General features: G+C 39.1%; 2 protein-coding genes and 1 long non-coding RNA gene across 6 annotated transcripts in view; 1 reads left to right on the top strand and 2 right to left on the bottom strand.

Annotated features, from left to right (window-relative positions):
• Nucleotides 1-2,976: 2,976 nt before the first annotated feature.
• LOC108134488 lies at nucleotides 2,977-3,339 on the bottom strand. Its single transcript, XM_017254806.1, has one exon. The coding sequence runs from the start codon at nucleotides 3,337-3,339 to the stop codon at nucleotides 2,977-2,979; it is 363 nt and encodes a 120-aa protein (XP_017110295.1).
• A 2,152-nt stretch (nucleotides 3,340-5,491) lies between these two features.
• On the bottom strand, nucleotides 5,492-9,532 carry LOC108134503. 3 transcript variants are annotated; one of them, XR_005977908.1, is made up of 6 exons: nucleotides 8,991-9,532; nucleotides 8,657-8,911; nucleotides 7,187-8,544; nucleotides 6,964-7,016; nucleotides 6,676-6,872; nucleotides 5,492-6,288 (listed from the first exon to the last, which is right to left on the bottom strand). It is a non-coding gene; the product is annotated as an uncharacterized LOC108134503 (long non-coding RNA). The 3 variants fall into 3 exon arrangements; XR_005977909.1 differs by having other exon boundaries at nucleotides 6,676-7,016; nucleotides 7,187-7,516; nucleotides 7,598-8,544; XR_005977907.1 differs by having other exon boundaries at nucleotides 6,676-7,016.
• The window catches only part of LOC108134499 (pneumococcal serine-rich repeat protein), a 64,450-nt gene continuing 57,597 nt past the window's right edge, over nucleotides 8,736-15,588 (top strand). The window contains exon 1 of one of the 2 annotated variants that reach the window (XM_017254825.2): nucleotides 8,736-8,843. The gene's annotated coding sequence lies outside the window, so the exon portion shown is untranslated. The remainder of the gene's footprint in view (nucleotides 8,844-15,588) is intronic. The other variant, XM_017254823.2, reaches the window with a different exon arrangement.

Here is a 15,588-nt window from a genome sequence, read left to right as displayed (position 1 = left end):
GCATAGCTTTGGGTCGCCACCGGTTGGCTCTTACTCCAACTCCAACTCCAGCTCCAGCTCAAGCTCCAGCTACCCGATCTTGCCGATCTCCACCCGGTGATCTCCTTCAGCTCGTTGTCATACCACTTTATCTGCGGCGCTTTGTGCTGGTTTTGTTCTATTGGTAAAAGGAAGTTAGAAAAATGCTCTGGATTCAGGGATGGGGCCAGCTGAGGCGGTGGCCTTAAGTGAATTGTGCTGGATGCCAGCTGGGCCTGGTTGTGATCTCAGGAAGGGAATCTGAACATGGATTTGTTCTGGCCCAATATCATGGAACTCTAAAGCAGCCGATATTGATTTGAGTTGGCAACAGTGAAAGTTTGGAAATAAGGAAAGTTAATCACTATGTCGGTGACTCAACTATAACAAATAAGAGCAGTTTTTATTGTAAATATGCCAAAATAAAATACTATCATTTATATTCCATTTAAAAAGAGAAAAGAATAATATTTATACATAAGAATGTTTATTGTTAGTACTTTTTTTCCCATGTTATAGATGTTCAAAAAAAAGACAACAAAAGTGACATCTATGCAATTTTCTAACACATCATAATCCCAAATTGAGTGTCATCGAAATATATTCGGGCATCATAAAACACTTTTGACACTGACTTAATTTTTGGCTATGAGAGAATTCAATCGTGACTCTCAGTAGTTGCAATGCCCCCCCATCATAAGATTCCCAAAAAGGGCAGATGCACCAATAGCAACCAAAGAAATATGAAATACCAAACAACTTGGGACAACTTACTGCACTGCGAATTTAATTTCCATAAATACAATACCTATAACTTAAAGTTTAAGTGTTTTGAAACCAAAATACCAATCATGAAATAAGTAATTAAAGGTAATTGAAACATCAATTTGTTATAATTATCATGCTTGCAGGATTATACTAGTTGTATGTTTTTGGTTGCCTGGCAAATTGAAAATAAAACCAATTAACGTAGAGAACTATTTTTTCACGTGTGATCCAAATGGCTTTCGAACTCCCAACGTAACCGGTAGTCGGTTTCGTGGCTCCTGGCTGGACATAGCCACATGGCCATGGCCTAAACTACCACCTTGGCCATTACTTGGCCATCGCCAGCGTCGTCGTCACCATGTCGTCTTGGACAATGTAGCTATGTGGCCATGTTGCTATGTTGCTCTTATTTCAGAACATGACCAGCGTCCAATGGGAGGCCACGGAGGAATGCCTTAATTCAGGAATTTAATGAAAAATGCTCTATGAAGCGCTGCAGCAAATTAAAAACGGAAAAAAAGCTGCAGCAGCAGCCAGGAAAAGTTAAGCGCACAGAAGCCATCGAGGAGGAGTGGAGAAACGAGAACAAAAAGGTTAAAATTAAAATCCGCGCTCACTTGTTCTTCTTATTTAAGCACTTTTTTTAGTATACCCTGTTTCATTAGATGGACGGGGCTATCTGATAGGAAATAAAATTAATTCGAGCTATGAAAAATGTGGGAAATAAATAAAACGATGTTGTTTGGAATAGTTTTTCTTACACAACACAAATATTACCAAAGATATTAAAATCCAGAAGGGCGTCTAAAAGTATGTAACAATTTAATTTTTAATCGAAATTACTATAAATTCATTCCTAAAGACTACGTAGTATTTTTACTGCCTACTTTTAGGCACACTAATAAGTGATTTTAAAAACGTATAGTTTTCTGTGGCAAATTCGAGTAAAGACAGGAATAAGGTTTTTAGTCTTTTATACAGAAGGAGTAATAATTTAAAAGTCATTCCTATAGGGTATATCCAACTCGATCACTCGTATCCTGCCTGGGGCTCCTGTTTCCATTTTTTTAACTACTTGGATTTCATTCGAGCGCGATTCACTGGCGAATCGGTGGCTGTGAGAGCGGTGTGAGATCGGTGGCAGGTGATGCCGATGCCGTTCAACTTTGAGGTTGAGTGGCTCTTGATGCGACCGAGACCGACCAAAGTTGACCAGTTCTCCGGGCGAATATGTGTGTGTGTGTGTGTGTGTGTGCGTGTGTGTGGAGTGGTTGCTGCTCCGCGCGGAGCGTTGTAAATTACATTTTCCAAATGCTTTTGCCATGTCGAACCAAAAAGCCATGTACATATGTGGCATAAAGGAGCGGCTTGGCCTGGCTGTGCTTCCGTTTTGATTTGGAACACTTGTTGCGTTCGGTCCGCGCTCTGCCTCTGGCCTTATAGATTTGTCCTCTGGCCAGAACGACAACCAGAAACATTCATTCCTTGGGGATATGGCCACTCACAGATACACACGGCAACCCGATGTTCCTACATGGATTCCTACATGGCATTTGGGATGCACCTTCTTGATTCTTTTATTTTTTTTTTTCGGCCTCCCCTTCTCGCCGTTGCGTATTTAAGCGTTTTGTTGTTGCCTTCGGATTGGGAGGCTGGCGTTGATTATGTTGTTGTAGTTTGTTCAGATTGTTGTTGATTTGAGTGTTGATTGTTGTTAGCAGAATGGGTTCGTCCCTCGGAGCTGTTGGCTTCGATTAGCTGAAGCCACCAGACCCGCTGGGGATCGCTGACAAAGGTGTTGCAGGTGAGCAAAATGAAAGAGAAATATTTTATTGTCTAAGTCGTTTTTTTAGAGTTTTATGTGTAACTTGAGAGTTTGAGACCATTTTTCTTTAATATAATGCACTGGTCTAAATAAAGAAGTCACCAATCTAATCACTAGATTTGTACTTAATGCAGTACCCAAATAATCAAACGAATTAATTCATAAGGCTTTTATTTATTTTTTATTTTTAAAATTACAAAAAAAAATTTTTTTTATTGAAATTGTTAACACAAATAATTATTTTCATTCTTTATTTTAAAGAAATGTCAGTATTAAAATTAAATTGTATTTAATTCGATTACGTAAGGACTATCATGAACTTGATTAAACTTAGTTTAGACAGAAATTCCTTTGTTCTTCTTTTGCTAAAACAAAGATTCTGGTTCCAGGATTTCGTAGGTGGGCAGTGGCATGACTTCATTGCCAAAGTAGTTGGCTCCACCGGCAGCGATCTCGGGCTGAAGATCACTGTAGAAACGATCGAGGAATGGACTCCGGGACATCATCATCTTGGAGCCGACGAAAGGGCGCTTCTTCAGGAAGAAGTTTCGCTTGTGTGGCCTCCTCAAGGGCGATATCTGGTCCATTATTTCGTTGCTCATCCTCCGCTCCGCCGGCAGGGATGTGACCTCGTTGTATATCGATGATCGGGACCGGGGTCGAGCCCAGGCGATGAGGACCAAACAAACAATGACCAGGATAAGGAGGGCAATTTTAGAGCTCGACATCTTGACTGCTTGGCAGTTGTGATCTCAATGTGTTGCAGTAGTGACGGGCAAGGGGAATTTATAGCCACAAAATGTCACACAGGTAGCATATATGGTGTGACCTCTAAGTACTTTATAATGATGGCATGTGTTACTGGCTTACCTGGTTTTACCTACCTTTTATTACCAACAAACGTCTGCACTTTTGTTGGAAAATGAATTCTGGGATTTTACAACGATATAATATTCGATAGTTAAAAATTTGATTATGAACTAGACGTGGCTCGATTTGTAAGAATAGAAAAATAGAATTTAATTTTTTTTTAAATAGATCAGAATAAAGCTTAATCTTTATTAAAGATGTATGATTCTGCCTCATAAGGAAAAAGCAAGTTGTAGCTAATTCAAACTTCGAATGTAATAAAATATACCTACGTTATATACACCGGGCTTATGTATGGTTGCTAATAGAGTTTTATAAACTCCCTGAGATTTTAAAGCATTTTATACATAACTTATTTAAATGCATTTCAAAATTAAATAATAAACTGTTTTTGGCGTTCAATCGCCAATTGAATTGCATAAATGCCTAAATAATTTTACGAATGGTCTTAAAGGTTGCCGGCTATTTAGATAAACGCTGCAAAGGATTGAGTACTTTGAAATCCATCAAAACCCACAATTTCCTTGGCCATTCCACTCGGAGCCATCACTTAACCCATCCACCTCATCAATCTCGGACATTTGGCTAACTATCCGCCAGGCGATTCGATTCGATCCGACTGGCACGGAGTCACTTAGAGTCGGCGACTGCGACTGCAAATGCGACTCCAATCCACTTCATTCGAGGCAAGGCATCAAGATCGGCTGGGATTGGATGCGATGCCATTTCATGTTAATCAAACAACGAAATCCATCAACAGGTGACACACACCGCCAAGTGGGCGGCAGGAGGTGGGCTGCCTTAAAGGGGGTGGTGGTGGGCAGCCGCGACATCCAGCAGACATGTCAGTGCGATAATGGTGCTACTTCTCCCTCAGCGAATGTGTGTGTGTGCCTGTGCGAGAGTATCTAAAACAACTTCATTCACAAAAATCGGACCAACAAAAAGAGCAGAAGCAAAGTAGCCGAGTAGCAGAGTAGCAGAGCATCTGCAAAAAGGAAGCTGGGCCATTAAAAATATCTTGTGGATGCCACGGCGAGGCAGATAGCAATACCAGGCAGCCGCCAACAGAAGATGCATCCGCAAAGACAGAGGCAGAGGCAGTGGCAGAGGCCACTTGGTAGCATCAACATCATCATCATCATCATCATCATCGGTTTTAGACGCGGCTTTAGCTGCAGGAGCTGTGGCCACGGCCTCAAAAGCCGAAGCCCAAGTCGCAGCTGCGGGGGCGGTGACGTGGCGGACGGGGCGGGACAGGTCGCCGGTCGCCGGTCGGTTGGTGGGCATCCACAGCCAGGGGGCAGCCAGGGAATAGCCAAGAAACATACGCCTAATGCCACAGCCATCGACATCCGCCATTTAGCTAATTAACCCAAGAGATCTCAAGGGGGTTCTGTTCGAGGAAATGCAAATAGATGCTTTAGTATATAAATAAATAATTCAAGGAAAATGGGAAAATTGCAAGAAAATAGGAACTGCTATTTTCATTCGACTAAAAAAATGTCATTTAATCTTTTTAAAATTTTTTAAGGCGTATCAAAAGTAAAAAAAGGGAACATTACCCTTAAAAGTTAATCTTAAATAGTATTTTAAAAGTCCTTAGACAGAGTTTTGAATACTACAATATTTAATTGAATCGCATTTGTTACATTAATTGAATTGTTTTTGCGTGAAAATAGGTAACAATTTTCCTGATTTGCCTTTAAAGGCGCCTTTGAAATAAGAGGTTGAATGATATAATTGATAAACGTTTTATTAACAGTCTAGACTATTAAATAACATTAACATAATAAAAATTGAACAAATATCAACTATTTGATGGTTTGTATGTTAACCGATCCAAAAAGAAATGGAGTCTATGCATCATATTTAAAAAAAATTTACCAGTTCGTAATTTATTGACATGTTTTAAAACCACAAAATGGCAAAAAAACGTTTCAAGAGCCTCGAATTCTTTTATTATTTATAATAAAATGGTAAGCTAACGGGGGCTTTGATATATAAGCTTTTGAATCAATATCGAGCCACTAAAATGGGAACCAAAGGGTTAATCGATTTTCCATCAGTGTGCTTTTCTCCCTCCAATCGTTTAGCTCCTTCTCGCTCCCACTTCTGTTGGCTTCTGACGCGGTTTCTTCAGCTTCTTAAGCTTTTGCTGCTGCTGCGTCTGCGCAGTCGCAACTGTCTACATTTGTCGGCCTGCCTTCTCTTTCCCACCTTCCTGCCGCCCCTTGCCCCCCTTGCAACGGGCTGGTCTTGTTCTTCTTCAGTCGATTGGATGTCCAGCTTTCAATTTGCAACATAAAGCATCTTCATCGTGGGCCGCATGAATGGGCAAGTGACTGGAAAAGGGGAGGGAGTGGGATTGGGATTGGGTGTGGGCTGGGAGCTGGTTCTCCACCTCTTCTGCCACCACAAGCCCCACATCCCCCCGATGATCCGACAATCCGGCAAAACGACAGACAATCCAGCAATCCGGCATTGACGGTAGGCACTCAGGCGTGCCCTGGCGGTAGTCGCTGACCTTTATTGATTGCTGTTTGACCTCGGCAGCTATTGTGGCTGTTGCCGTTTTCGCTGTTACTGTTGCATCTCCTAACCATTTGTACTTGGTCGATCGCTGGCATAGATTGCACTTGGCTTGCACCTCGGCGGGGGCAAGGGGGCGGGGCAGTGGTGGGCGGATGGGGAGCGGTACACGCCCACCAGCATTGCCGCTTTGTCGTTTTGTTTTCTGACTTTCTGTGCAGCCTTCATTGTTACTGCTTTTCTCGCCAGTGCACTAAAAATTATAGTAAATTTGCCTAAAAATTTGTTAATAAATTTTTAAGCGAACAAATAAAACTTAAATAATTTGCAACAAAAATTCAAACTGGCTAAAAAACTGAAGAATACCTTTATCATATTTCTAGATGATTTTGTTTCAATATTATTTTCTAAAATATATCATTAAACTTATACAAAGTTTTGTATATTTAATAAATTTTAATTTAAAAAAAAATTATTAGTTGTATAAAACTATTGCTTTACATATTAATTTAATATAAAAATTAGCAACAGAGGTAACGCTTTTTGAGTTTTAAATGCAAACATTTCCTTAGATTTTTAATTATTATTGGGATATTTTTAAAGAGGGTGCAACATTTCTCTCTCTGTTGCCACTGTTATTCTTGTTATTGTTACTCCATTACCTCGTTCATGGCAGTTAATTTATATTCGATGCATCTCTCTGTCCTTTTCTTTGGGGCTTCGATTTTTTGTAGTGTTTTTTTTTTTCATTTTAAACTTCCTTTTTGATGGGTCGTTGTTGTTGCTGCTAGCATAGCCGGCGAAGGTCGAAGTCGGTCCTCTTCGTCGGTCGTCATTGACGCCTTTCCTTGTACTTAGTCTTCCATTTGCCATGCAAAAACAAAAGACAAAGGCAGGGCAACAATAAACAAGCTAATACGCTGGATCTAGGCATTTCGACAATTAGATACCTGTTGATATTATCCAATGGCAAGTTAAAAAAAACCGATTGTAGAAATTCAGTCTGCAATTTTAAACATTTTTGAAAGGTTAGAAATATTAAAAAATAGCTTTAAGAACTAAAATAAATTATAAATAACTAAAAATGAAAAAAAAATGAATTTCTGTCTTAATATGATAAATGATTAGGTAGTACTATTTTAAAATAAGTGCATTTAAGCTGACTCAACTTACTTTTACAAAATGTAGACGATATTATACCCCTCATGTACCGGGTACTAAAACGCAGCACACTTTGGAAGCCTCGCTTTGTTTGGTTTCTATCGTGTAGTTTGTTTTGTTTGACAGTTTCTATCTGGAGGGGCTATCAAGAGTCGGGGCTGGCGAGTTGGAGCTGAAGTGGGAGCTGGATCTGCAGTTGGATACTGCAGCCGTGGTTGCTGTCGTTTTGTTTGCTTAATTGTTTGGTTTCCCCCATTTGAATGAAGGTGGAGCCCCTTTGGCAGGGAAAATCGTTCGCCTTCATTCCATGTGGGGGCGATATTTTCCAGGGAAATAAATTAGCTGATTGAGGATAACCGTAGTTAGTGGACTGGGATGGGATCGAATGGCAAATGCAAATGCAAATGCGAGCGGGTGACGTACAAGTGAATTATCACCTCATACATTGTGTCTCTTCTGGAAGATACCTCCATCTTGTCGTCCTAATGGGGATCTGTGATGATCCCATCGGAAACACGATTCGCTCTTGTTTTAATCACATACCATATCATTATTTAAAGCGCGTTTTAATCTTCCTCTGCTGAAATGAATCTTGTAAAAACTATAATTACACTGGGTTACAAATCGTATGGATTCTTCGCAGGCAAACAAATATACTTTAAAATATTAACAAATATATATACACTATATATATATTATTGGTTTTTAGTCCAAATCTCTGTCTCGAGAGCTATAGAAGGTGGAAAATTAAAATGTTGTATGAAAGAAACATGGCATTTACTGTTATTATTTTATAAATGTTATTTTTTGTATGTGATATTGCTTAAAACGATTTTAAAATACTTTAAGTATAAACTGTATAACAGGCTATGTAAGTTAAATTCCACCATTGCCTATATTTCAACCCTTTTTAAACAAACTTTTGCTTTTGTTAGCCAGTGTAATTATTGACCGGTCTTGCCTTAATATCAGCAGCAAATCAGATCACTTCATAATGATAATAATCACTCAGCAGAAATAACCTGCTACACAATAAAGAGTAAATCTTAAGAGCGCCGCTTCCCTGTCCAGATCTCTTAAAGCAGAGCGTGCCAAATGAAATTCATTCATACAACCAGATTTGTTGTTGTAATCCCCACTTATCGCTCCCAGCGCGAGAGAGAGAGCGGGAGAGTGGTAGAGAGTGGTAAAGAAAGAGAACAGTGAGGCCCCAAAAGTCGATTGATCAGTTGCTGCTGCACAGTTATTTTTCCAAAGCTCTCGAGTGCGGTTCGATGCGGAAGCTTTTCGTGGCCCAGCCAAACAATAATAACAAACGTAATTTAAACAATTAATCAAAACGCGGCGATCGATGGATTTTGTTGTTGCGCCTGCAGGAGAAATACAGACAGATCGAAATGTTTGTTTAATTGCATACCAGCCGCAGAAAACCAGCGACGATACGACAAGTGCCAGTGAATTATTGTACTTAAATTAACGTACAAATGCCAAAGCGCGTGCGTGTGTGCGTAGAGTCCGGCAGCCCAGTGTCAGTGTGTGCGTGAGCGGCTTTATCAATTGCTCCACATAAAAGTTTTCATTGAAGTGTTTGACAGCAAAGAATTTCAAATTCCAGCGTGGAAGAAGCAGCAGCAGCAGAGGAAAACAAACAGGGAGGCAGCTTAAAACGGTAATTAATATAAACACACTCTTGATTCGGCCATAAACAAATGATTCAGCAAATGTCCACCGCAGCAACTGTAAATGCAGAGACATTTGATTGAGCCGCAACCGCCACTACAGGCACAATTACAATTACACTTGCAATTACACTTACATCTGCGGGTGACAAAAGCTGTGGCGACGCATGCTTGCAATTAGTGGCTAACTGTTTCGGTCCACCTCCGGCTCTCTTCGGTGCTCCATTCTCTCCCGATCTCCGGCGTTCCCTTTGTGCGTTTTATTTGCTACTCCCCCACATTTCTACTGTGAAGTCTTAACAGAGTGACTGATATTTGTAGGTATTTTATTGTTGAAATTTTTATGTATTTTGACAGTTAGAACCCAATACTTTATTATGTTAAAATACATTTGCAAATGATATTTATTTTAAAAATGTATCGTAAACCAATCACAACGAATTGTTCTAAATTAAATTGTGAATGTAAACGCTTTGCGCCGGGTCCACCTGTACATCGCTTGGCCTTTATGGTCATGCCTTGGACATTTTCCAAAGTATTATTTGCCATTTTGTCGCTTTCATTAATTGGCCTGCCTGTGAAACGGCTACCTGTCTCCTCTTGTAGATATTGTTGTTTTTCGCCAGTGACTCTCTGCGGAACGGTAAGTGCAAATTTAACGCTCTCTCCGCGGGTCCGTTTACAATCCTCTCTGGCTCTATCTGCCGTTCTACACAGAAAAATGTATATGTTAAAATTATAGTCAATTTAGTTATTTTACAATTCATTTTGGACCAAATATGTTAACGCACTTAAATTCAAATTTCCAAGCGATAATGCCATTCAGTTGAAAATAGCAACAATTTATAATGTTATCTTACATGAACAAGGAATATCTTGATCTATTTGACCTGTGTTTTGTGGTTGCACTGCTTTGTTTTCAGTGTAGTCGTCTCGGGCACTTGTTGCTTGTTCATTGTTTTTACAGTTTTTAAGTGGCGCTCATATCCGGCGTTTGTGGTTGTTGCTGTTTTTTATTTTTACTTGTTTGCGTTTGCTTTTGGGCCTGATAAGCGCACTCACCTTCCCCGCGCCCTTTCCCACCCCCAACTAAACACTTGTTGTTGTTTTATCTCCGCTTGCCGTTTTTGCTACAGTTTTTCGTAAGTGAGTGCGTGTGTGTGTACTCTTAGCTGCATTTATTTGCATTTTGCATTTTTGATTACAACATTTTTTTATGCGCCTTGCACTCTTTCTTTTTACCTATTCGTTGGCCTTGCTTTTTCGATTTTGCCTTTGTTTTCTTTTTTTTTAATTTAGTGGTTCTAAACCTTTGTGATTCAGTTAAAGTTTGTGGGCAGTAATGTCCAACTGTTTTTGGCCCATGGCTCATTGAGTTATTTGGATAATCTTCTAAGTGGAATATGTTTTTAGTTTATACCTTTTTTGTAACGTTCTAATTTAGTTGTAATATACTCTCAAACCCTTAAGTTATCATGAACGCATAAGGCTCCCATAGATTAATTTTGATTTGATGTCCATTAACCTAGCCATTAACCTAAAATAAATTCGTTTTCTAATAGTCAGGCCATTGACAGTTGTTGCTAAATAATTTTTGACTTCTTTAATCTTAATAAATATTAAAACCATTTAATGTCAATTTCAACTAGGGAAGAACCAAATAACCAAGTCGGTGAAAGTATTGTCTGGCGGAAAGATATTGGTAATAACAACGAGCAATATTTAGCAACAAAATGTTTTTGGCCCAAAGGTGTTGCTCTAATATTGAGTTTCATTTGAATAAATGCCTTTGTAAATATTCCTTAGAAAATATTGACGAAAGGCAAGACACATATGCTTATTTTAAATGGAAAAGCCAAGAATTCTTTTCATATAAATCACAATACTTTTTAACGTTTCTAATGTGTGTCAATTTTTGAAGGTTTCCTTGAGCTCGTGAAGTCTTATTAACCCCCATAGGACATATAAGGCCATCTGTTGATTAACCGATCTCTGAGCGACTGCAATTCATTTGCCCGGTTGCAGTTGATGTTTCAAAGTTCAGAATGTGAAAAAACACATTTCGGTTCGCGTTTAATTAAAGTTCAGCACCTCACTCAACCCACTCGACTAAAATCACGACATTTGCGATCATTAACACAGGCACACAGCACCAGCCACAGCAATATAGGCACACATGCGATCGAGTGTGGGCGCCCAGATCGGCACTCGATCATCTGTGGAAGCTGGGACAGACAAAGTGGATGCTTTATGGAGAAATATGATTTCATGTGGCGGCTCGAATCAAACAAATAGCGAACTTAAGCAGTAACAACAGCAAGCCATATTGTGGTGCTGCGGTCAGTGATTAACCTTAAGTTCAAGCAGCGATCTTTGATCTGTCAAAAGATCAAATTATGAAAACGTACTACACGTCGGCAACAAAAAATCAGGGACCATAACAAAACGCGGTCGATCGGTTCAATTATGGCAGAGAAGTGATCTTCGCAGCGAAAAACGCTGACGGAATATGGCGAGTACATAAAGTAAACTTCAAGTTAACCATGCTCGAGGATATCTGAGATCGCGGCGGCGGCGGAAAGGCAAGTTCATGTGACAAAAATGTCACAGTCAGCGAAAAAAACGAAAAGACGAGCCCGATCGGTTTACTCAACTCCCAAACTCATCTCATACTGAAACAAGAGGGGACCGATCTTCTGCAGACAAAAGAAAAAAATAAGGAACGCCCTCAATGCCCTCAAAATGATCGTCACTTGCTTTTTATTATTATTATTATTATTTTTCCGCTTTATTTCGGGGAGAACGGGTTATGGGATGATGAAGTTGCTGCGCGGCGGAGGTTCGTTTGTCTTCGTCAAATATTTACTTTGGAGTCCGCTAATGACATGAAACGGCAGAACTGCCAAGGGAGACGGCGAAATTGTGATTTGAGCCGCAGGAAACTGTTGAATTTGTTATTATTAGCATTAATTTTTTATATATTTTACGATGCCAAGTTGGGGATTTTCTTTTTGGCTTTTTCGGCGGGGTCTTTATCAAGTGACAAGACGAATTGTGAGGTAAGCAGTTATGTGCCTGATTATGTGATGATACCTGAGCCATTTCTCACCCTCAGTGTGTTTTTGCGATACACTTTTCAATGAGCTGGCAAATTCCATTCACAAATCGTTGGCTAAACGGAAGTTGAGACTCCCCGAAAAGGTCAGAAAGATTTTCCAGAATTTCTTCAAATTCCTACTTAAAATCTCGTTCTTCGCTTTGGATTCCAATGAAAATAGAGTATTCCTAGGTCAGCATAAACGAAATGGATATTTAATCAGGGCTGTGCGTGCTTTTTCCTCTATCTAGAATACCTCTGACGTTGTGTGACGTTGGTTTGTTACCATTTTTATTCAGCTTAGCTTATTGGTTCCAGACGCATAAATTATCATCGGTAAGCTTGACCAATCCGAGCTTTGCCCAAGCCGTTTAAGATTTAACAATCATTAAAGTTTTTCTAAATTTTATTACAAATTTGTGGCTGTTCTTTTTCTTCTTTTTAGATTATAGCTGAAACGTGCTAAAGCTTGCATATATTTTTTATAATTTTAGATTTTTTTTGGTTTAAAATATAAATATTTATATTACGGCTGTTTGTATCTATTTTATGTGTTACAGGTTTTGTTTTGTTTGGGTTGGGATTGGATTGGATTTCGTAAATCTGAGCGTGTTTGCTTTGGTGGGTCAAGAGTTGAAAGATGGCTTTAGATAAGTAGACGAGATGTGAGCTTGTTAAACTGCTAAAATATACAGTTCGCTGAGATGGAGGTCAATGGGGCTGTGGAATGTGCTTAAAATTGGTCTGGGAAATACATTTGTAAAAGTTTAAAGGAGGTTTGAAACGTAGTTGGCTAAAAGCTCATTGTTACTAAAATTGTTTTTAAATTAACATACCAACCTGTGTATTTTAAAAGACCCACATTGATAAGGTCACAATCAAAAGCAATTGTAATTAAGAGATACAAAAAAAACATCTCATTTCTCGTCCTTTAAAAATTAAAAATAAAGAAAAGTGCAATAAAATGATATCACCGGGTGATAATCACCCAACGATGAATTTTGTTAGCAATGGCAATGACAATACATTTAAGGATGTTTCGGAGCCTTCAGGTCTCCACTTTCCAATATTGCAGCACGCAAACAACACGTCAGTCATGACCATAAACACTTTGGTTGTCCGCTTCCGCCTCTCTTATATTTGACCTGCATTCCCTGGGCCTTTGCAGGTGTCACTTTTCGAGTACAGTTGCCACACGACCGACCTGACCCCTCGAGTTGGCCCATAACGATCTTTGTCGTCTCGACCAGCACTTCTCGCCTTAAAAGTTTTCGCTCGTTCGTTGATTTTGTAGCTGCCATGTTTTTCGGCTCACATCCCCGGCGACAGGCTTCGCCTAAACTGGTGCAAAAAAATGAAGAAAACATGCAAAAAAAAAAAAAAAGAACAAAACAGAGCTGAACCCAACACGCTGATGCTGCCCACACGCCTCGACATCGACTTGACTTGGCCTGGCCCGTCTCAGATCCCAGGTCTCAGGTCCCTCTACCCAAATCCCAAAACCCAAAGACTCTGCAGTCAGTCTGTCGTCTGACAGAGTTGAGTTGTAGTTTGGTTCACAAAAAATGAAAATGGCAAAAAGATAAATACATTTTGTAAGTCTCTACAGTGCGGACAATGACAATTTATCAAGAACATAAAATACGATATATACTCAATATTTGAGCTACTAAAATGAAGCAGAAGCTTAACAAATACTATAAAGATTATTTTTATTATGTTAAGTAAAAGAGTTACATTTTTGTTGGCTTGCCTTAAAGTCTGGTTAATATATGACAAATTTATTGTTATATTTAAAGATTGTTCCAAAATAAATAAATTTTGAATTTGAATTTATAAATAAACTCCTTTTAAATTATCTTGAAATATCAACTATAAAATCTAATAACATGGATTTATAAAAATTTTAATATTCCTCATCTTTAGTTGAGTTTATAATAATACTATCTCCCTATATAATTTGTTAGTTATTTTGTAAGCTAAACAATTTCAGTAAAGTTTGCAGACGACATGTAGTAGATATTGTAGTTAACTGTTAGTCATAAATCGGCTGAAGACGCCAAAAATGTCTTTCCAACTCGAAATGAAGTTGAAACCCTCCAGTCGCATTAATGTGCTGGCACGCACTGTATGTCCTAGCAATTGGCAGACTTAGCTAAGATCGAGGCAGCGTGTGCCGCACAACTAGAGTATATAGTCTACAAGTATCTATATCCACGTATATGCCAGATACCCCCACTCGCACTCACACCCTGGCGCTGACTATATTCAGATCGGTTCAAGCTCTCGAATGAAGTGAACTCGAGGCGCGCAATATGTCGCTGTCATTTTGGGGACACGTCTGCATGTGTGTCGCCGATCGAGTATCTGTGTGAGTGTGGGCCTGCGTGCGTGTGTATCTGTGTGAGGGCAAACGGGCGTTCGTTTTTGAGGTCTGGGCATCGGTCGAGATGTCGGTGTCGATCGGTCGGTCGTTCGGTCGGCCGCTTGGCATTAGCATTTTCAGTGTTGCTTTATTTTTAGATGCGCGCAAAAAAAACCAACAACAAAAACGGCAACAAAATTGCAAGTGTCTGCGTTCGTTACAGTATGCCTGTGTATATTTTCCTTCAATATTGCTCAGAGGTGACTGACTGATGGACTGATCGACTGACAGACTGCCAAACCGGCGACATTTTTGACATTGTGGCCAACAGCGCCCAAAAGACATCTTGCATCAAATACAGCTGAGGTTCTGTTTTTAAGGGAAAAACCGAGAAAAAAGTAAAGACTAAGTTAAAAGGAAGTAAAACTTAACTCAAAGCATTTCCAGTAGAAACAATTAAACACAAACACTTTCGAGATTGTTAACTATTTCATAACCTCTCAGAGGGTCGATAAGAAAATAATTTTATAAAAGCTTAAAGCTTATCAAGCCCTGGATAATTTTTGTCATATCTTATGATTAATAATTTATAGATCACTTCAGCAGTGAAAGGATTAATTACCAATTTATCAAATTGGTCATAAAAACATTTTATAATTCCTTTGCAATCATTTAAAAATTTTTTATAAACATTTAACCAATATTCCAACATATACTTCATAGCCTGGATATATTAAATCACATTTTCATAGGCCTAATTGCAATGAATCACTATTTTTTGCATATAAACTAAAACAACAAAAATTGTTAAAGTTTAAATTCATTAACACCAATAAAGAATTTTATAAATTTACTTTTAATAGCGCAAATGTGTAGGTAGTCGAAAATGATAAAAGTGATAAAAATGCGACATTCCTATTGAATCCAAATAAATATTTCTACAAATCATGTCAAACTAGATTAATTCGACTTCTCAAGTCAACACCTTATTAGTGAACCCACTCCCATCTCTCCGAAAAGCCTATAAAATCAAGCGGAAAGAATGATTACTGGGCTGCACGGTGACAGGTTAAGAACGTGTTATCCCCGATACTTTTGTCTTTGTCCATATGCAGTGCAGGTTTTACCAATTTTTCGGAGTCACATCGCTGGCTGTGGATGTTGGATGTTCCCTGCAATAGTGGTTGCTGTTCCTGGAGACGCGTGTTGGCAAACGAGTCAATTGGTATGAACTGTCGAACTGTCTTTCGTTTTCGGGCCACAAAAGCGGCAT

Source organism: Drosophila elegans, unplaced genomic scaffold (assembly GCF_018152505.1).
Source record: "Drosophila elegans isolate 14027-0461.03 unplaced genomic scaffold, ASM1815250v1 contig_814, whole genome shotgun sequence".
Classification (NCBI taxonomy): domain Eukaryota; kingdom Metazoa; phylum Arthropoda; class Insecta; order Diptera; family Drosophilidae; genus Drosophila; species Drosophila elegans.
This window is presented reverse-complemented; position numbering and strand designations above follow the sequence as displayed.

What these genes read in the sequence shown, in the direction of transcription:
- LOC108134488 (XM_017254806.1), bottom strand. Translation starts at nt 3,339, where the DNA reads ATGTCGAGCTCTAAAATTGCCCTCCTTATCCTGGTCATTGTTTGTTTG.